The sequence below is a fragment of the Lucilia sericata genome, unplaced genomic scaffold (genome assembly GCF_015586225.1).
Source record: "Lucilia sericata isolate MDLA Ls3-8-SP2 unplaced genomic scaffold, ASM1558622v1 Contig000121F_arrow, whole genome shotgun sequence".
Taxonomy (NCBI): domain Eukaryota; kingdom Metazoa; phylum Arthropoda; class Insecta; order Diptera; family Calliphoridae; genus Lucilia; species Lucilia sericata.
The window spans coordinates 518,987-542,864 of NW_023994153.1; the positions used below are offsets into that span (position 1 = coordinate 518,987).

Here is a 23,878-nt window from a genome sequence, read left to right on the forward strand (position 1 = left end):
TGGAGTTGTTCAGAAGCTATTGAAGGGTTTGCATGCATGCTTACAAAAGCGGTATCATCCGCAAATGTAGATGTGTGAGTCAGTGCGCTCGTTGGCATATCTGCAGTATATAAAATATATAGGAGCGGACCTAGAATACTCCCCTGGGGTACTCCAGCAGATATTTTTCGACGTGAAGAGATCACATCTTTAGATCTGATTTGAAAAGATCTTTCATATATGTAATTTTTAAGCAGTTTGTGAACATTCGCAGGTAGTAATGTGATAATTTTGTGTATTAGTCCATCGTGCCAGACTTTATCAAAAGCTTGAGAAATATCTATGAATAATGCAGAGCAATATTGCTTGCTCTCGAAGGCCTTCCGAATAAGAGTTGTTATTCGATGTACCTGTTCGATAGTGCTGTGCTTTCTTCTGAAACCAAACTGATGGCCAGGAATAATGCGATTATCGTTAAAGTGTACTAAAAGGCTTTCAAGCAATAACTTTTCAAAAAGTTTTGAGAATAAAGACAACAGGCTAATGGGACGGTATGATGTCACTTGAGTGACATCTTTCCCCGGTTTTGGTATCATAACAATCTCGGATACTTTCCATGAGTTAGGGAAGTATCCAATACGTAGCATCGAGTTAAAGATGAACAAAATAATTCTCAGTGCTGAATTGGGCAGGTTACTTATCATCGTGGTAGTAATTTTATCTATACCAGGTGATTTTCCTGCCTTTAGACCTTTGATTGTCATCTTCACGGTAGAGAACCGGAATTTTATTGGGTGTGGAACCACATTATTTATAATGTTAGCACTAATAGAAGAATCTGTATCATTTTGAGTAAACACATTCTCCAAGTGATTGGCGAATGCTTCAATTTTTTCTGACGTATTTCTTGCCCATTGACCATTCTGGAGGCGTATAGGTGACTCATATGCAATAGGGCACTGCATATTTTTAACAGCTTTCCAGAGACTATATTCTGTTTTCTTAGTAGGGTCTAAGTTTTTGAGATAATTTCTCAGATTAGATTCCTTATTATCCTTTAAAGCGATGTGAAGTCTTCTTTGGCACTGATTAAGTTTAACCTTTATGTTTGGAGATCGTGATTGTTGCCATTGACGTCTGAGTGTTCTCTTTTCTTTAATAAGAGACTCAATGTTCCTAGGACATTTCGATTTTTTGAAGTCTCCCAAGGTGACGGGGGGTGTAGACACTTTGACAGCATCTTGTAAGATATCCGTAAATATATCGACAGCGAATTGTATTTCATGGTCATTCTTCAATGAAATGTTTTGTGGCAGGTGTGAGCTAACATACATTTTATACTTTAACCAGTTCGTTTTCTTGTTAGGGAAACAAGAACAATAGTTTTCCAATTTATTTGGGGTTTCTAATAACGTTAAAATTGTAGGCGAGTGGTCTGACGAGAGGTCCAATGAAGGGATCACTGAAATAAATTCTCGTTTTATATTTTTGATTACAGCAAAGTCAATTAGATCGGGAATCTTATTGAGGTCTGTAGGCCAATAGGTAGGTTGGCCACTAGATATGGCATCTAGTCTGTTGTACGATATTGCTTCTAGCAATTGTCTGCCTTTGGGAGTAATGAGGCGAGAGCCCCAAAATGTATGTTTTGCATTATAATCACCAGCTGCTATGAATCTTGGGCCAAGAGTTTTAAAGTATTCGAGAAACTGCTCTCGATTAACATTATACCTAGGAGGACAATATATTGAAGATATTGTAACTCGACTATCAGGTATATTTATAGAGGTGGCCTGGATATGGTCCTTTTTGTATTCTGGCATTGGGAAATGTCTAATATTTTTTCTCACTAAAATGGCTGTTCCACCAAGGGCTCTGCCACTTGGATGTTTTGTATCATAAGTGTAGTATCCATTAATTCTGAAACAATTCTTTAGGGTAAAGTGTGTTTCAGAGACGAGTAGTACGTCAATTTCCTGAAGTAGCAGGAATTGTTCTACTTCATTCTTGTGTTGGCTAAGGCCGTTAGCATTCCAAAAACAAATTCTTAGAGAATTCATTTTTTATTTAGCAGGATCTGCATGAGCATGCTTTGATTCTGCATTAATTGTTGAAACATATTTTGCATATTTGCCATGAAACTGTTCATGGTTTGAATTAGATTCTCAATAGAGCTTTGAGAATTTGTTTCGGGTGCAGGCACACCCTCTTTTAATGCATGTGCATATGAAAATAATGGGGCATTATTTTCATTGTTTGATTGCAAATTCTCATTATTCTTATTTGTAAGACTTCTATATTGGGCACTAGAAGTTTGATTTGCATTCATTTGGGTAACGGAACCCTCTTTTGTCGTATGGGCATACGATTTATTCTGATTGCTTTTATTTGTGATACTTCTATATTGAGCACTAGAAGTATTAGGAAGGCTTGGGAAGTTAGAAGCTTTATATTGAGCATATAAAGGTCTTCTGGCCTTATTTGATTGTTGGATGTGTAGATATACTGGACATCCGCGATAGTTAGCAGTGTGATTTTGACCACAGTTACTGCATTTTCTTTTATTGTTATCTGTTTTTGGGTAAGGACAATCTTGACTCTTATGGATGTCTCCGCATCTCACACAAACAGATGGTAATTTGCAGAAAGTTCTGGTGTGACCGAACTCTTGGCAATTTAGGCATTGAGGAGGACCTCTGCGCTTAATGGGTTCCTCTACAGTTATTTTGCGATTGAGAAGATATCTTAAACTGTATATTGGATGAGTATCACCCTTTTTTTTCAATTGTGAAGAGTTAAAAGTAATTTCAACTCTAAACATTGGTTGGGGAATTTTGTCCTTGTTAAATATATTGTGAATGGACTTCACTTCATAACCTTCAGACTCTAGCGCCTTTTTAATGTCATCAGTTGGTACAGAGCTGTCTACACCTTTGATAACTACTGTCAAACCCTTTGCACTTTTTAGTTGATACGTGTAATAATTTCTTTTCTCAGAATCAAAACTATCAACTATTGTTCTAAAAGACTTTTCTGAATAAGTCTGTATTTTTGTTTCCTGAATGTTTCCTTTCCGTAGAGAGACTACATGGAAATTTTCTTTGCCTACAAGTTGGGACAACTTATTTACCAATAGATTGGTGGTAGGTTCGCGCAAATAGAGGGGAGGTGGCTTTTGGTCTTTTAAAGTCATGGATGGTACTTTTTCACTTTCTTGGTTATCAAGCAGTGCAAAACGATTTTAATTTGTTTATAGACTTAATAATAAATCAAAAATGGTTAGGTGTTGAGAAAAATATAAAAAATCAAAAATGGTTAGGTGTTGAGAAAAATATAAAAAATCAAAATTAAATAATTTTGAAATATTAATTTTTGGTTCGAATTTTTATAGGGTCTTTAATTAAGAATAAAACAAAATGGTTAAAAGTGTTGAGAAAAATATAATAAATATAAATTAGACCAATTTGTTGGGAAATATTTGCCATTAATTAATTATAATATAACTTGCCCGTTTAATTACAAATGGGCAGTTTTAAAAAAAAAAAAAAATTTCAAAAATACTTTCAAAATTTTAATTGATCACAAAAGTGTTAAAAACGCGGAAATTTATATAAACCTATCTCAAATTAATACATAATAAATTTTCAATGTAAAAATAATATTTTTATAGTTTTGGCCAAAAAACATGATAAGCCAGACCTATGTGGCATGTTAAAATAGTTATTGCAAATTTCATATTTCAGAAAATACTCTGATAATTAAAAAAATTATTTTATTTTGCATTTTCTTTCCAAACTCAAAATTTTGCAAATAAAAAAAATTCGAAGAAATTTTCCTAAAATAAGGGATGTTTTTCAATGCATTGCAAAAAGAACTAGGTTAATATCTCAGTCGGTTTGAAAAATATGGGCATTGGAAGTAGCTTTCTCGTATATTTTTATATCGAATCGAAGTACAATATTATTATTCTTTTATTTTTGCAAAAAATTTTGTTTTCGCCGAATTTGAAAACATAATATTAATTATATGTCATTATTACCCAGCAAAATCTTTGCTTACAATGATTACCATTAAGTACTTCATTAATGACTTACTTTGTAGGCAAAGTCTAAAATAAATCAAAATAAAGAAACAAACAAAAATAAAACAGTTAGCTTTTCTGTTTTTTCCTTTTTTTGTGCACACGATATCAAATGTCTATTTTTAGACAAACAGAAAATAAAATAGTATTTGTGTGTGAAAACTATTATTTGACGCACAATAAAACAGCAAAGCAGAGGTGTAGTAAGAGTAGCATTCAACTGGTAGACGGAAGGTACTGAGTTCAACTCCAGTCTGTGCCGACTTTTTATTTTTTCATAAATATTCTATAAATAACTCTACTAAAAACAACTTATTTCCAACCAAATAATATTGACTTACTTTTGGAACATCTCAAACAAAAATAAGTACTTTTTCTAGTAGAATTGTAAACACTTTACTCCATGAGTTCTGGTGATTTTTCTAGTGAATTTGTAAGCAAATATTTTGCTGGGTATGTATGAATTAATAGTGAATGTGTTCAAGTGTAGTTGAACATGCTACTTTTTACTATTCTATTTTTATCAGTGTATATGTTCTAGAAATAATGTAATTTTATGACCTTTCATGTTTTTCCCAAATCGCATGCGTGCATTACTTAGATAAGAAAAACCAACCCTAATTGTTCACACATGTGTTTATATTTGTGTTATCACATAGGACTTGTAGACATTATAGATAAGATATTGTGCGCATGGTCACGTATACATGCCTACTATATTAGACTAAGATTCTAGTAAATAGTACTTAAGATTGCAATAAAATAAAATAAATTTAAGTGTGTTAAAAAAAATACGCTTCAACATTTGGTCCTTCGAAGAGATTGTACCGGCAAAACGAAGAAAAAAAATATATTAATTCAAAAATAAAACACAACTTTCAAAAAACAAATTAAAACGCCCCCTTTCAAAAGAAATATATATATATAAAAACAATCATGTCGAGCAGATTGAATCTCTACAAAGTTCAACACCAAATTCACAAGGAAATTAATAACATTTCCGAAAAAATAAAAGGAAAGCTGGTAAGGAAGGCTGCCATTGAGGAGACAAAAAAGAGCCTTCATAGCAAATGGGAAGAGTTCCAATTAAATAATGCCAAATTGGAAGCCCATGGGGTCAATGACGACCAATATTTCAGAGAGAATGTCTTTGAAAACACAAAAGCATTGCTGCAAAATGCAATCATTTTATTAGATGAACTAAAATCCGAACCTGAACAGCAAGAAGTACAGGAGCAAGGAAACTTTAGCAACGTAGATGAAAAGTTGCAGCATTTTCAAAAACAAATGCAACAACAAATGCAACAACAGATGCAACAACAAATGCAACAAATGATTCAAGCACTTAATGTTGCAAACCAACAATCTTTAGTAGAGCCTAAAATTATTTAGAAAGATGAGAAATGCCTTCTAAAGAAAGCGCAATACTAAATCAATTTAGAAGAAAGGTTCAAAAATTAAGAGAAGCCCTCGAGGAGGAACAAAATGCAGATAGCGCATTTGAATTGGAAAAAACTATATCTTCTTGGGAGAAGCAGATCCATGATATAAGACTACTCCAGTCAGATTTATCCATTAATTTTTTAATGGGGCAACAAGTCGATGAAGAGTTTGAGGAAATCGACAAATTATATGAAATAAAATCAAAGGAAATGATGAAGAAGTTTCCCAAGTTCAATGAGAATACAAAACCAATAGCTTTGAAGAACATCGAAATTCCATATTTTAGCGGAAAAGTGGAAGAATGGAATTCCTTCCATGATTTATTCAAAAAACTAGTAGACGAAAACCCAAAACTAGCAGACGTTGAAAAATTATATTATTTAAAAACTAATTTAAAAGATGAGGCGCTTAAATTGGTTCAACATTTGGCAATAACTGGCAACAATTACAATGCAGCTTGGGAAATATTAACCCAAAGATACGGCAATAGAAGATAAAATACTTGGACAGAGCACTAAATTAGGATGGATTCTCTCTGGGGTGATTCGAGTAAACCGTGACAACAAGAGAAAATCAGTGGCTACAACTAGCATTGAAAGATTCTGGGAGATAGAGGAAGTAGAAGATGAAAATATAGCAGTCGAGAATGATAATTGTCTACAACTGTATGCCGAAACAACAAGAAGAGATGAAGATGGTAAATTTGTAGTCAGGCTACCATTTTCGGAAGACTGCGAGCTTGGGGATTCTTTTAAGAAGGCGATTGCTCGTTTTATGAGTCTAGAGAGGCGACTTAACGAAAATCCATTATTGAAAAATGAATATTGTAAAACAATGGATGAATTGCTGTTAATGGGCCATATGGAGAAAGTAGATCCAACCTGCAATGGTAAATATTACTTACCTCATCAAGCAGTAGTACGAGAAAACAGCCTAACAACAAAAGTAAGAGTGTTGTTCGACGCGTCTTCCAAAACGACAAACGGTAGAAGCCTGAATGACGTGTTGCAAGTAGGTCCAAAGCTACAAAAGGACATATTTGACATAATTACAAAATGGAGGTCTTGGAAATATGTAATATCAGCGGATGTTGAGAAAATGTTTCGCCAAATAAAAATCTACAAACCTGATCAAGAGTACCAATATATTTTATGGAGAAGGAATCCAGATAATCCGATTGAGCAATACAAATTAACTACTGTAACGTATGGTACAACTTCACCCCATTTTTGCGATTCGAACCCTGATCGAAATTGCCAACCATTGTAAAAATGAAGATATTGCTGTGAGAATAAAGGAGGACTTTTACATGGATGATTTGTTAACTGGAGCTGACACGCTACAAGAGTGTAAGAAGCACTTGGAAAAATTTGGTTTCCACTTAAGAAAATGGATATCCAATAAATATGATATTGTGAGATCTGACTCAACAGCAGAAAACAATGAAGTACTAGATATTCAAGAAGATGAATGTCTAAAAACGTTGGGATTGCAATGGAACCCTACGACGGACAATTTCACCTTTAGAATGCAGCCCGAAGAGGACACTAAAATTACAAAACGCATTGCCTTATCACGCCTGGCTAGAATATTCGATCCATTAGGATGGCTAACACCAATTACTGTGACAGCAAAATTGTTTATACAACAACTCTGGAGACTACAATCCAACTGGGATGAACCATTGGATGAAAATCTTAGTAAAGAGTGGAACACATTTTCTCAGAGCTTACCAGCAATAACAGAAATAAAAATAAAGCGATGGATTCCACAAGCAAATCAATCATCAATTCAGTTACATGGGCTTGCAGACGCCTCGGAGAAAGCTTACGCAGCAGTGGTTTATGCGAAAACTAGCTCATCAATAACTATAGTAGCTGCAAAAAGCAAGGTTAATCCTATCAAGAACAGGAAGACTCTTCCTAAACTTGAACTGTGTGCAGCTCATCTTTTGGCTAAACTATTAAATAAAGTTAAACGCAACTTTAATTCGGATGCGGATATCTATGCTTGGAGTGATTCCATGATAACGTTATCGTGGATAAAAAAATCAGCGAATAAGGAGAAATTTATAAGAACCAGGGTTTCGGAAATAAATCAACTGATGCCAAATGTGAAATGGGGTTATGTAAAGTCAAAGGAGAATCCAGCTGACATCGGGTCACGAGGCATTAATCCCGAAAAATTGGAAAGGTGTTCCCTCTGGTGGTTGGGTCCAGAGTGGCTCCAAACTGAAGGAAAAAATTGGCCATCAGATGAACCAGAAATAAAGGTGGTTACAGCAATAAAGATATCACAGCCGTCTTATCTTCATGAGGTTACTAGCCGATTTTCATCTTATCGCAAAATGAAGCGTGTGTTTGCTTACGTGCTTAGATTCATCAGGAAAATAAAGGGCGACAACAACTTTCCTACTTTTTTGACAACGAAAGAGTTAGATGAAGCAGAAATACTGATAGTAAAGCTTCATCAAATGGTATACCTACCAAACGAGCTGATTGAATTAAAAAACAAGCGTCCAATAGATCATCGCAGTAAAATAGCTGCTCTTAATCCTCAGTTAGATGAACATAGTGCTATTAGAGTGGGAGGTCGTTTGGAATTTTCTGATATAAACTACAACATGAAACATCCAATAATTATTCAGAAGTCTCAATTAGCAGATTTAATTGTACGTGACACACATTATATAACACTTCATGGAGGCAACCGTCTTATGGAAAACATAATCAGAAGGAATTATTGGATAATTGATCTAAAAAATAGAATAAAGAAATGCATTCATACCTGCGTTAAATGCATTAGATTCAAACAAGAACAACGACACCAATTAATGGGTTTACTTCCTGCATACAGGGTAAACATTTCACAGCCTTTTGCACATTGTGGAATAGACTATGCAGGGCCCATCCAAATAAAGTGCTCTAATGGAAGAGGTCAAAAATCTTTCAAAGGTTATGTAGCCGTATTTGTATGTATGGCAACAAAGGCAGTTCATCTCGAAGCAGTTAGCAATTTAACTACAGAAGCCTTTCTTGCGGCTTTAAAGAGATTTTTTGACAGAAGAGGTAAAAGCAATCACATTTATTCGGACAATGGTACGAATTTCATAGGCGCAGCTCGACAAACTGATAAGGAATTTGTAGCAGCTCTTAAGAATAATTCCACAGTTGCACCTTTATTGGAAGAAGATAAAATTCAGTGGCATTTTATCCCCCCGGCAAGTCCTCACTTTGGAGGAATATGGGAAGCTGCGGTCAAATCTATGAAATATCATATGAAGAGAATCATAGGCGAGCATCGATTAACTTTCGAAGAAATGACCACTTTATTGACACAAATTGAAGCAGTTTTAAACTCAAGGCCATTACATCAGCTTGATAGTTGTCCAGACAGCATTGAGACATTAACACCAGGACATTTTCTAATTGGCCGTCCTATGATGGAGTATCCAGAAAAGAATGACGACTTTAAAGTTAGCTGTTTGGATAGATGGAAGCTTCTACAAAAGCTTAAAAATCATTTTTGGAAGAAATGGAAGATAGATTATTTGTCTTCCTTGCAACAAAGATCCAAGTGGAAAAAGTCGTATGACAACCTAGAAAAAGGTCAGGTTGTTATCATTAAGAACGAGGAAACATATCCAGCACGATGGCCATTGGGGAAAGTTATAGATATTCATCCAGGAAAGGATGATATTGTGAGAGTTGTTACTTTAAAAACCAAGAACGGAATATTAAAGAGGCCGATACATAAACTATGCCCATTAGAACATCGGAAAATATGCGAAGAGTCTCTCCAAGAAACCAGCCCAGAAACAACAGCACTAACAATGAATGTTCGTGAAATAAAGCCCAATACGGCAATATACTTGGATACTATTAACCAAATTAACGTAGTGTCTTCATCGTGGAATCTTGTAGTATATTACGAAATGCGACCGTATTTTGAAGTGTTGAACAGAGCAGTGGAATTACTAAATCAATCCAAAGAAATATGCCCTAAACTGGATACGTTTAAAGATCAGTGTTGGTCAGTAATAACGAATATGGAATACCAGGTAAATAAGCTCGAAACCAATAATGGCTTATTTCTCAATAACAAAATACGTAAAAGACGAGATGCACCCTTGAAGTTTATAGGATCTCTACATCATGTGTTGTTTGGTTTAATGGACGAAGATGATCGAGAAAGCCTCGAGAATAACATGAAAAACCTGCTAGCCAATCAAGAAGATCTAAAGGTATTATCCAAAAAGCAAACATCAGTAGTCGATTCTACCTACTGAAAAGAACTACGGAAGAAGTAAATCTTCATTTTGCGGATATGAAAGCTAAAATGGAAAACATTAGCACTACAATGAGGGAACGTCACTTTGTGTATAGGGAGTCTATACGATTCTTTATGATAACCAAGCAACTGCACGATTTATTAGATGAATGCAACGAAATTCAAAAGGAGGCGATCGATTTGTTACTCAGCATAAATAATGGAAAAATACACCCCATATTGATTAACCCTCAACAGCTGCAGTTGGAAATCACTAAAATTCGAGAATTAATTCCTGACAAATTTATTCTGCCCGGAAAAAATAGTGGAACTGAGTTAAAAGAAATCTGGCATCTTTTAACAGGCACTGGATTATTTGTGGGAAGCCAACTGGTGATCGATCTGAAAATACCGCTTTTCAATCGACAGTCATCGCAAATCTATAAAATAGTACCAGTACCATTTATTCAAGATGGTGTGGCCTTGATGGCCAAAATAAAATCACCTTATATAGTCTATAACTATGAAATAGACTCATTTCATTTCTTGACCGATGCAGTGCTCAACGAGTGTAAACGCACTTTAAGTCAGGAATTAGTATGTGAAGAAAATTTCCCATGGATAGATGCCGCCAAAAACGAATGCGAATTATCACCATTGAAGCCACATACAATTTTCAATTGTAAATACGAGGAAATTGAGAAACTACCTTTCTGGATTGAGCTTCACATAAAAGGTAATTGGCTATTCAAGACATTTAAAGAGACATCAGCACACATAAAGTGTTCCAATCAGCAGCAAATGATACTAGAATTGCCGCGGCAAGGCATTCTAACTTTATATGAAGATTGTACTGCACGTATTGATGACGTAACATTGGTAGCAGTACACAAGATGAAGGATAGGTTAAGCAGTAAATTTCAATCATTCTTGACGAGAGATGCCAACGTAGACAAAGATAATTTCATAAAACCACTGGGTAACGTTCTTGTGAATCACGACCAAGAAATTTCTAAATTGAAGACACACGTAGAAGAGCTGAAAAAGCAGAACATCAAGCTGAGAGATGTATCATTTCATCAGAGATGTATCATTTCATCACTGTGTTAAAAAAAATACGCTTCAACAGAATGTGTTTAAATTGATAAAAATTTTGCTATATATGTGAATTTATTTTTGAGGTTATGAAATCTGGTCATAAAATTGTATATCCTTAAAATATTTTAATGCGCACCGAATTTTGGTATGATACAAAAAGAAAGCTTTTATTTGACACTAATATTTGCGCAAATCATATGGCGCTTTAGTTGTTTGAAAGCAAAATGTTTTTTCAGATAAACGCTGCTAGGACCGCTATAAAAGAAGAAATTTTGTTTTTCTTTCGCAATATCTATTTAATCCGCCAATAAAATTTACTGCATAAAATTTACAACATTTTTGCATCACGTCTTTAGTTAAAAATACAAAGAAAAAAATTAAATTTTGCAAAAATTTTAAAATTATCATAAAAATTTTGCATTTACAAATTTTTTAATGCGCATTTGACTCGGAGGTGTCAATTATAATGAGATTAAATTTACGCGGTATTACAACTGTATTCGTAAATAGCTATGAATGTCACATTTTTAAAAAATTTACGCCTATTGTTGACAAGTTTGTAAAGGTCCTACTCTGTCCTTAGATCTCTGACATCAACAAGATATAAGTAAAATTGCGTGAAATTACTACACCTATTAAATACCGTTACTTAAATTTAATTTGATTTATGCGCGCACATGGACTATACAAAAAACTAAAAAAAATAAAAAAAAACACAAAATTTTGGTAACATTTGTTTACAACCGTATATATTTGCAACTAAAAGTATTAATGAAATTATTATAAGGCTTTTTAAATATCCGAAGCCTTGTGACTCTTATTTATAAATGATGGCTCTGTAAGTTATGAACTGAGAGTACAGTTTTGAAATTTATGAAAAAACTCTGGTAAATTTCAAAGCATTTTTTTAATTTTAAATGTTCATAAAGTTGAGAGATAATAAGCTAGTTGTCTGAAATTATGGACATACATGTGTTTTGGTATATTATACCGAAATGTATCAAAACATTTACTTATTTTTCTTATTCAGTTTCACTGACTTATGAGCAAAGACTATAAATATATAAAAATGTTGCACACAGTAAGGGTTTTCATGAAACACATGTGAAAACTTGCACATTTGCACAAATGGCTATCTGCATTATTTAGAAGAAAACAATTAGTTTAAAATGATCAGTTGATGAGTGGGCTAGGTAACAGGGAAGCTAAATCATCGTGCTCACTCTCATGTTTACTGAGAGAATTAGAGAGAACAAAAAGCTTATATGAAGTTGGTGATCCTAATGATTTAAGAAGTTATACCAAACATTCATGTTTTATGTACCACCGCATTGTTTTTGGTCAGCTTTTTACGTTAATTACTAAAGTACTTTATTTCATCTTTCATTTCCAAGATCAATTTTATAATTTGTTTTTTCGTTTAAGTTGAAAAAATTATCTGAAAATATCTGTATTTCGAATTACATTTTAATTTTTTTATGAAAAAGCAACTTTAGTGGCTTATTATTAAAGAATAATTTAGTGTTGATGGAAACAAAATGCAGTTTATGTAGCTCCGAAGTACTGCATTAAAAAATTTGTTAAAATGCGACATCAAATAAATATTTTGGCCAAAAAAGTGGTCGTCTGAACCATAGTGAATAGTAACCAAATGTAAATATAATTTGCAGCAAAATTTGTTTTAAAATAAAGCTTTAAAAATTACTACTAAATTTTAACATTTAATTATGGTATTTAATTAATGTATGTAATAAGTAAGTGATTATTTTCATAATTTGCTAGTTTTATATCTCTAAATATGTAATTCTAAAAATTTATATAATAAAGGTTTTTTATTTCGGTGCGAATCGATATAGTTTCATTTCTACAACAATAAAACACGTATTCTTACCCTACAATAACACAAATGGTAACATTTCTTTTCCACAGTTTATTTGCACATAAATTTTGTGAAAACAAGACTTCTTTTAGTTTATCTTTATATATTTAGAGCAGTGCTGCCCATACACATACTGTTACACATTAATTTGTATTGGTAAAGCTGCAGAGAACAAAATGTAACCCAAAATAAAACTGTACTAATAAAATGACTGCAAACTAAAAAGTATATTCTAACTGTCAAATTGATATTAAGGATTTTGACAGACAGCGTACACTAAAGTTCATATATAAAAAACTATCAGCTGTGCTCTCTCATTCATCTACATAAATTCGGCTTTCTCAAAATTTTGTTGTTATATTTCTGTGTGGATTTTAAAAAAGTTGCGTACAGATCTTACTTTGACAAATGCTGATCAGCAACTGAGTTGATTTTGTTTTGCAAGTTGAGAGATAATCAACACATGCTCAAATCATAAAGAAATAAACACAGATGGCGACATGGCTCTCTTAAAAAAGTACTCTTAAGCTCAGTGACGTCATCAGTGTCTAGAACTGATTTTATGATATGAGAATTGTATGTGATTTATAATAGAAAAGTAAATAATTATGTTTAAAACTTATTTGTGTCTAATAAAATAAAATGTATTTTACGTTTTATGTTATTAGGAATATTTAACTTATTTAAATACTAAACTTATTTAAATATAATAGGGACTAATCTATTTATTACAGAAATCATTTGCTTCATACTAACCCATTTCGAATTGTAAATTGTTTTCAAAGTCTTAGGTTTTGAAATGCTCCATGCAGATTTTAGACGTTTTAACGTTAATTTTTTTATTGCGGCAACAAAAACTTATCCATTGCTTTAATAAGCTAGGATCTGAAGGAAAGTTAAAAAAACTTATTGCACATGATTTTGATTTTTTGTTATTATTATTATTATTATTATTGCAATTTTTGACTGCACACCACATTTTAAATTTTAATTTACTTATTTTTATTTTTTCACTATTTGTTTTCAAATTTCATGTAAAAAGTAAGTATTTTACATTTAAAACATAGCAAAACAAGCACTGTTGACGTCACGAAAAAGAGTAAAAGAATACATTAAAATAACGGAATTGTCGGTGTCGCAATCTTGTTTATTTCATTCATGTGCTCAAATAAGAAAATACACAAGTAAGCTTATAGTGTAGATGAGTCTTGGCCTATCTCGCGTGATAGGGAATCGCGATTTTGGGCAACATTGATTTAGAGCAGTGCTGCCCATACACATACTGTTACACATTAATTTGTATTGGTAAAGCAGCAGAGAACAAAATGTAACCCAAAATAAAACTGTACTAATAAAATGACTGAAAACTAAAAAGTATATTCTAACTGTCAAATTGATATTATGGATTTTGACAGACAGCGTACATTAAAGTTCATATATAAAAAGAGAGCACAGCTGACTCTCATTTATCTACATAAATTCGGCTTTCTCATAATTTTTTTGTTGTATTTCTGTGTGGATTTTAAAAATGTTGCGTACAGATCTTACTTCGACAAATGCTGATCAGCAACTGAGTTGATTTTGTTTTGCAAGTTGAGAGATAATCAACTAACACATGCTCAAATAAGAAAATACACAATTAAGCCATGAATGAAATAAACAAGATTGCGACACCGACAATTCCGTTATTTTAATGTATTCTTTTACTCTTTTTCGTGACGTCAACAGTGCTTGTTTTGCTATGTTTTAAATGTAAAATACTTACTTTTTACATGAAATTTGAAAACAAATAGTGAAAAAATAAAAATAAGTAAATTAAAATTTAAAATGTGGTGTGCAGTCAAAAATTGCAATAATAATAATAATAATAACAAAAAATCAAAATCATGTGCAATAAGTTTTTTTAACTTTCCTTCAGATCCTAGCTTATTAAAGCAATGGAAAGTTTTTGTTGCCGCAATAAAAAAATTAACGTTAAAACGTCTAAAATCTACATGGAGCAAAACCTAAGACTTTGAAAACAATTTACAATTCGAAATGGGTTAGTATGAAGCAAATGATTTCTGTAATAAATAGATTAGTCCCTATTATATTTAAATAAGTTTAGTATTTAAATAAGTTAAATATTCCTAATAACATAAAACGTAAAATACATTTTATTTTATTAGACACAAATAAGTTTTAAACATAATTATTTACTTTTCTATTATAAATCACATACAATTCTCATATCATAAAATCAGTTCTAGGCACTGATGACGTCACTGAGCTTAAGAGTACTTTTTTAAGAGAGCCATGTCGCCATCTGTGTTTATTTCTTTATGCAATTAAGCTTATAGTGTAGGTGAGTCAACGCAACGTCAGCAGAAATTTCTTGCCCTATCTCGCGTGATAGGGAATCGCGATTTTGGGCAACATTGATTTAGAGTCTTTGCTTATAAGTGTATTAGTGTACGAATACACTTTTCTATCCGTATCTTAAGATTTTGAAGGCGTTTGGCAAATTCTATTTATATTTTATTTAATTATTCGAATAAAAACTTTTCCTGTAAAATTTACAAAAGAGGACATGTTACTAAGCTGCAGGGCCGGATGGAATTTTCCCGGCACTTTTGCAGATGGAGGCGGGACTGGTTTCCGTACATCTGTCACAGATATTCACTGCATGCTTAAAATTGGCATATACCCCAGTTAAATGGCACGATGCAAGGGTAATATTTATACCCAAACCAGGGAAACCTAGCTATGCGACACCTAAGTCCTATCGACCGATAAGTCTTACGTCCTTCCTACTTAAAACCTTGGAACGGATAGTCGATAGCATGGTTAAAAGCAGCATACCATACAAAGACCTTAAATATAAGCAGCATGCTTATGTAAAGGGACGATCGGTGGAAACCGCTTTAAACGAAGTTGTCCACTACATAGGTGAATCTTTCGATAAACTGGCGGTATGCATTGACATCGAAGGCGCTTTCAATAACGTGCACACTGATACCCTTATCCAATCCCTAGACCAGTTTTATGTTGACCGGGTGCTCCGTAACTGGATCAACTACATGCTAAGGAACAGATGGATAAGCTGCGAGATGTACAGGAAAAAGGTATTTCGCGGTATACCACAGGGTGGCATTTTGTCACCTTTACTCTGGGTTACCACGATTAATAGCCTCCTAAGGACCCTAACCGAGAAAGGACTTAGACCTGTCTGCTATGCAGACGATGTCGTAATACTTTTAAAGGGAAAGGATCCAAATTACTTGTGTAGAAGAGCTGAGGAGGCTCTGAATACGGCCTTGAGCTGGGCTCAACCGAGAGGCCTCAATGTTAACCCGGCGAAGACGGAAATCTGTCTTTTCACAACCTTGCTTCCTGGGCAAGAAGATACCGGTGACCGACAAAGTTAAGTACTTAGGTGTAATACTTGACCGGAAATTAAAATGGAGACACTACATAGAGGATAGGATCAACATGGCACATCGGTGCTGGCGATATGTAGGAGAACCATAGGCATGAAATGGGGTCTTAGTCCTACTATGACAAATTGGCTTTATAAAAGTGTAATTAGACCAATTCTAGCTTATGCTTCAATAATCTGGTGGACTGCTTTGGACAAAAAGTGTAATATCAAACTACTACAGGGAGTTCAGCGTACATGCTGCTTGGGTATAAGTAGTGCCATGTGTACTACTTCCACCAAGGCTCTGGAAACGTTGCTAGATATTCCACCCATTGAAACATATATAAGATATGAGGCGGCGCTTACAGCCGAACGGCTCTTTACTTTAGGCGAACTGGCCAAAAACGGTTATAGAACACGTCATCAATGTATACTGGACACATTGGAAGGTTATACATATTCATCGGACGTGCCTGATCGCATACCAGACACAGAATATGTCGGAAACTTTGAAACGCTAATCCCAGATAGAATGTCTTGGTCAAGCGGAACATTAGAGCAAATACCAGTAGGAATCCGTTGCTACACGGATGGCTCTAAATTAGGGGACAAAGTGGGCCTGGGGTTCTATATTGAAGAAACAGAAATATACCACCGTTTACCTAATCATAACACAAGCTTCCAGGCAGAAGTACGAGCAATAACGGAATGTGTAAATTGGATTAGAATAAATATGGCGCCCACAGGGCTTAATATATTTACCGACAGCCAGAAGGTAATTAGTGCGATATCAGGTGATAGAATTAAATCTAAGACCGTATTGGATTGTAAGAAAGCTTTAACTGAATACTCTCCCAGAGGTAAGGTTCACATCATATGGGTACCAGGCCACTCGGGAGTAGTCGGCAACGAAAGGGCGAATGTAATAGCTTTAAAGGGAAGGGAGCTCGATGTATTTAACCTGACAAACGCAAAACCATTCGACGCAACAAAAGCTGAATTAAAAATATGGATGAGAGAATCCCATAAGGCCTCTTGGAATAATGAAACGGTGGGTAGAACCACAAAGATTCTATGGGGTGACCCTGATGAGAGCAAGACGAGAAATCTCCTCAAAATGAGCAAGTCTGAGGTTAGTATGATGGTACGTATTCTGAGTGGACACACAGGATTACGTGCACATTTATACAAAATTGGACGTGCGGATTCAGACGAATGTATAGCATGTGGAGAGGACAGTGAAACTCTGGAGCACTTTCTTTGCCATTGTCAGGCATTCGTTGAAGTAAGATCCAAGTATCTTGGAAGTGATGTATTCCGGAAATAACATTCTTAACCAACACCGATTGGAAGATTCTTAGGAATTACGTCCAGGAAACTGAGTTTCTGAACATGGAAAAATAATACATTCAGTGAACAATTTTTTTTTCTTGAATTGGAGCGCACAACAGGTCCGATAGTGGCCTAGGTGTATTTCTTCGGATTTGATGTAGTATACATCCTCCTATCAACCTAACCTAACCTACTAAGCTAACAATATTTTCTTTTTTCAAAAATTTATACTTAAGAATTAAAAATAAAATAATTTTAAATTTTATTGAAAAAAAATCGTTTGTAGAGCTTGAAAACAGCAAAAAATACATTAGTATTATACATGGTTTTTTATTCGATAAAACTTTAAATCTTAAATTGGACATAAAACCGATAACCGTAACGTAACGATAATTATTGGGTTCTATGGCAACACCGAAAAAAGTGTGAGTTTAAAAGCTATGAATAAAATTTAAAGAAATGTGTCGCCTGAAATTTGTTTTTTAGGGAAAAAATGTGGCTTCTTTTTATTTAATGATTAGGTTACGTGGGTGCTCGATATCAAGCGAGTTCACTCGGAGGCCTCGTGGCCCATTGCGATACCCTTAGAATTACCATTCCCTAATATTGAGAGAATGGATTCCCTCCCTAATTTTGTTGAGTACTTGGTTCGTTTGGTCTCCGTGTAAACCAGCCGGTGCTACTAATAAAACCGATCATGTTTATTAGTGACGCATCTCTGAGAGCTCTACCAAGGCTGTGCAATCACATAGATGGTGTTGTACCGATTATTTATTGGTTAACTGAAATCGGAATCATTAAACTAGTTCTTCAAACTATGAGATGAATTAATTTATCAAAAATAAATTTTGTAGGATGAAATATAACATTAAATATTGATTACACAGTGAGATAAAATAAGCGAAAATTTAAATACCTTGGATGTGATACTATTTTTCTGAAAGGTGGATCTGAGTAGAACAAGAGTATGTTTTTGAAATTTGCCAAACACCTACAAAATTTTGAGTTACTGGTAAACAGCCGGGTTTTCCAACCTTCATGCACTTATAAGTCAGTAACTTTGTTGAATCTCAACCGATTTACGTAACCTATAGAGAAACAGTTAATCACAAAAATAATTATACAGAAATACTGACAATTGGCTTTATTTAAAAAAGGATATTATTTTTTTCAAAAAAAAAAAAAAAAAAGTAACACATTTATTTATTAAAAACAATTATGATAATTATTATTAACTACTTTTTTTTCTGGATATTTTTGTTATTTGTGTTCTCATTTAAGGTAAAGTTAAATAGGTGCACGTCACAAAAATAAGTATACAGATCATTTTAATATATATTTGGTTTAATGATATTAAGGGCCTAATTTCGTAAATCCCTACGCCTCACTTCACATATCAATTTTTAAATTTGTATTTTGTAAAACACTTCGTTATGACAGGTGATTGTTTGCGTTAAAACAAGTGAAGAAGCTTCGTTATTTGTGAAAAATGTATAGAAAATGATATTTTATAAAACGCATCACCTGAAAAATACACACTTGAAACTTCAAATCGAACACCTAATTTATTCAGGCGTTCGCTTTGAAATTTTATTGAGTAAATTAATAAAATAAACTTTTTACGTGGAAATGTTCACTCTTATGTACATGTAACAGCTATCTTTATGGAAAAGTTGTGGTATTGGAGCTACTCGACCTCGCACGGGAAAGGACGCAAATTGGTATGTATTTTTATTGATATTACAATGGAACTCGCTTCTCTGAAATTAGTGCACTTATATCCATATACGAATATTATCCAGATAACTGAATGGCGAGTGGACCACATTACACAATCTTCATATACATACATAGCTAAAGTCATTCCATTGCAATATCGATAGAACTCGGCGACGGTGCTCCAATGTATCAATAAAGATGGAATCCAGATATCACCTAATACGCGATCGAGTAGCTCCGTATGTAGAAAAAGCTTCCTTTAGAAATATTTTATGTTAAATCATATGTCTAACACTAATACCATCAACCACAATGTATTTTAATTGTTCCAATACAGTTTAATGCTTAAATAGCGGAAAAACTGGTCTTGTTCAAATTAGCCATTTTTCCAGTCATTTGGACTAAAATATATGTCAAAAATGTATTTTTATATTATATAAGGGTTTGTGATTCTGATAATTGGTTTGTATATGCGATTAATAATTTAAATCCAAAATTTATGAAAATTTTACCTGTTTGAATAAAATTACCTTATAATAAAATATTTTGTACACAATAACTTGGAAAAAATCCACTTTTAGATCCAAAATTTTGAAATTTGGGCCAATTGGCTCCGGAAATAATTAGTAGAACAGTTTTTCTCATTTCTACGAAATATTTTCCCACTTTAGACCCGGATTTTGGATCTGGCGGTCATTGAAACTTCCAAATGATGCATTAGAAGTTGAATTTTTAACTTTTGAAAAAGAGTTGTTATTTTTAAATTAATGCGATATGCCATTTTGAACACAGTACGTTCTTATAATCCGAAATTTATCTCCGATTTCTTAACACTTACAACATATACTTGAAAATTTTAATAATTCCATATATTTCCTTTAATTTAAACAGGTAATTCAAATCCTCCGATTTCCAAAGTATACAAAAATGCTACTAATCATACCTTGATATACCCGAGACAATAACCATGTTTTATGGAATGGATGATTGGAATCAAATGGATGATTGGAATCAAAAAACTTTTCGCATTTTAAGAAATAAATTTTAGGAAATCCCCATTAAATATCGAATATGAACACTATATCTTCTTAAAAACGGCAATGGACCGAAATGGATTGCAATTATTGTAAAGAAATAATTACTTTAAAAGTTAAAATATCTTCTATTGCATCATAATGAACAAACAAGGGATATTATTGAATACCCGATCTAAAACTCCGGGGGTTTAAATAGCAAGATGGCCTTAAATATGAAAAAATGCTCCTATAAATAATATTCAGGTCAATTACCAAAAATTTAAATTTTTCGGAACTAAAAGTGGATTTTTTCCAAGTTATTGTTTAAAAAATATTTTATTATAAAATAATTATATTCAAACAAGATAAAATTTTCATAAATTTTGTTAATATCATGAAACCAAATATATATTGAAATAATCTGTATACTTACTTTTGCGACGTAAATTTTGCACCTTAGCTTCACCTTAAATGAGAACTCAAATAACAAAAATATCCAGAAAAAAGTAGTGAATAATAATTATCATAATTGTTTTTAATAAATAAGTGTGTTACTTTTTTGTTTTTTGAAAAAATAATATCCTTTTTTAAATAAAACCAATTATCAGTATTTCTGTATACTTATTTTTCTGATTAACTGTATGTGTGAATTTCATCAGCAATCATATTTTTGTTTGGAGGTGTTTTTAAAAGTTTTTTATATAGGAACTGTACTATTTATAAATTTAATAGAAAACTACGTCTCTTCATAGGTAAACGCGGTAAATTCGTTAACTATTGACGACGTTATTGATATTTTTCTTAATACAAAATTGCTCAAAAACTGATTTTCTGAAGGATGTTTTATAGGTTAGGGATAGGATTAATATGGGCCGATTCTCAAACAATTTGGTGGAAGGATTTAGATTTATATGAAAGTTATTAATATACTGCTGATTCTTTAGACAATACGGACTTATTTGACCCTAGTCCTCATACAAACCCTCCTTCAGAAAATTACTTGAGCTTTTCAATGGTAAAAAATAACACAGGCCAACGAAATGAAAGTTTGTTAAAACTTTTAAAACCAATTGGACTATTTTTTATGTAATTTACGGACATTTTATATAATTATAAAAATATATTTACGTTTAAGGGTTAATTTGAATTTTTTTGGTGTCATCATAAATGCGAGTCTTCATTATAATTTATCTTAAGTATAATTCGGTTCGGTTGAAAACAAAATAATAATTCACTATGGTTTCAAGAGAATTTCGTAATATTGCATAGCTTAAGTTTGACCTTCATAGTTTATGGGTTAACATTATTCGATTTTACTAAAACTTCAGATATATGTTTTACATTATCTTAAATTGTATTATCAAAAAAAGTTTTATATAAACTGGATAACAGTAAAGAATAAAATCTGTTTTCCAAAAATTTTAACAAAAAATTGATTCCTCTAATATGTACCGCTAATATGTGAGAGATATCGACCTAATTTCTTTACTATTTTATTCCCTTTTTTATTGTCCAAAAGACACAAGGAGATTTTCTAAAAATTTTAAAATTTGCTTTTCACAATTAAAAGTTTAAAACTGGAGTTTTAAAACTGCCGTTTGAAGAGTTTCCCATATATAACTATACCCCAAATATAGTTTAAAGTTTTAGCGAATATGTTTAATGTAATGGCATGGTTTTATTAGAATATTTCCCAAATTTTGTTAATTTTTTTTAATATTTCTCATGTACATAAATATTTTGTGTTTTATATTATTATTTTCTGCTAAAATCCGAAAATATTGTGTTAAAATTTTTCCAAAAACAACTTTCCACTACAGAGCCATTGCGCCAGAATTTTTTCCAGGATGCATTTTTAAAACTTTAAGTATAAGTACAGAGGCAGAGACAACCACTTGAAAAATTACAGAATTTTATACTTGGACTCAAGTATACAGTCAGAAAGACGAAAAGATGAAAATGTGGAAAATTGGTGGGTGATACGACTTTTTTATTTCCATAACCGGAATCAGCACACTAAATAATAACAGAATTAGTGAAAATTATTTTAAAAGTTTTTTCATCCTTAGCCAGTGTAATTAAAACTTATATTTTTAAATTTTAAGAGCATAAATTTTAAGAGCGAAAAGATGAAAATATGGAAAATTGGTGGGTGATATGACTTTTTTATTTGCATATTCGGAATCAGCACACTAAATAGTACCAGAATTAGTGAAAATTATTTAAAAAGTTTTTTCATCCTTGGCCTGTGTAATTAAAACTTTTATTTTTAAATTTTAAGAGCATATTTGAGTTTTTTACTGCATATTTAAAAAGCTTTAACACTTTTTATATATAATATTTTGGTTTCTCTGTTAATAAGTTAAAAAGCTAATGAAACCTATTCACTACTTAATGTCTCATTATTTTAACACGGTGATGTCATTGGAAGCAAGTACTTACCACTCTCGCTTATGTACGTACAATGTAGGTTGTTAAAGAAGTACGTACTTACACTTAAGTCACAGCGTATGCAGAGACGTCACGAGCAAAAACTATTTCCCCCTCTTTCGCACAAAACAATTTCAATGATTTTTTAGCTGTTTTATATGCCTCTTCTAAACAAACAATTTCAAAATCAAACATACGTAATATGTATATTATTATATATTTATATTATTTATACATATGTATATGGGGAAATTCAAGTGACCCAACTTTTAAAATCGATTTTATCAAATACCAAATATTGAAAAAAATTTTATTCTTGAGTTCAAAAAATAATTTTTTGATAGATCCCATTATGGGACTATAAAATAAATGTCGGAATAATACCGGTACAAAAATTAACAATTAAAATGAGCAATTAAGGAACAGTTTTTGCAAAATGGTTTCAAATTGTACCTAAACTACTGTCTTCTGTTTAATATATTGTAGAAAAGTACAAAATAACTGGAATATATAAAAACGTCTACATATAGAGGCCGCAGAAAATTTATTGATTTCCAGTTGGAGACAAAATTTGAACGGATAAGAAACATGATTCAGAAATCAGTGTCATCGAAATAGTCAAGAGTTGTGCAAGAAGTGAAAATGTAGATGCAAATGCACAAACTAGACACAATTTTCATCATCTGAATCAATATAAGGCATGTGTTCCACCTAAGAAATTGTTTATTTCAGTAAATAATGTGAAGTAACGCTTGGAGTATCCCAAAATTACGCAAACAAAGCGGAATACAACTGGAAAACTACATTTTTTGACAGATGAAAGTAAGTACAACATTTTCTAATCAGAAAGTTAATGATTTGTATCGCTTGAACAAAATACCGCTTGTGAATTAAAATTAAAAAAATCATAAAGCAAGTGAGTAGTATATTTATAGCGGTTCTAGCACACTTTTTAATGACAGACATTTGGGAGAAATTTGTTTGGGAGGATTTTTTTGGAAGAAAATTTTCTTCACAAAAAAAATCAACTTGCAATTTTCCACAAACAATTTTCAAAATTGTGAACTTGAAGAAGGGAAGAAACTATGTTTTGTAAATATTTTTTTTATAATATTGTGAACTTTCAGAAAGGAAGAAATTATTTTTTGTAAATATTTTTTATAAAGTTGTGAACTTGCATAAGGAAATAAATTATTTTTTACTGAAAATTGGTAGGCACCGGGACGATCTCT

At 32.5% G+C, this 23,878-nt stretch overlaps 2 protein-coding genes across 2 annotated transcripts; both read left to right on the forward strand.

Annotated features, from left to right (window-relative positions):
- Positions 1-6,812: 6,812 nt before the first annotated feature.
- LOC119600793 lies at positions 6,813-9,791 on the forward strand. The gene has a single exon (XM_037951340.1). The coding sequence runs from the start codon at positions 6,813-6,815 to the stop codon at positions 9,789-9,791; it is 2,979 nt and encodes a 992-aa protein (XP_037807268.1).
- Positions 9,792-9,862: 71 nt separating this feature from the next.
- Positions 9,863-10,882, forward strand: LOC119600794. The gene has a single exon (XM_037951341.1). The coding sequence runs from the start codon at positions 9,863-9,865 to the stop codon at positions 10,880-10,882; it is 1,020 nt and encodes a 339-aa protein (XP_037807269.1).
- Positions 10,883-23,878: the final 12,996 nt, after the last annotated feature.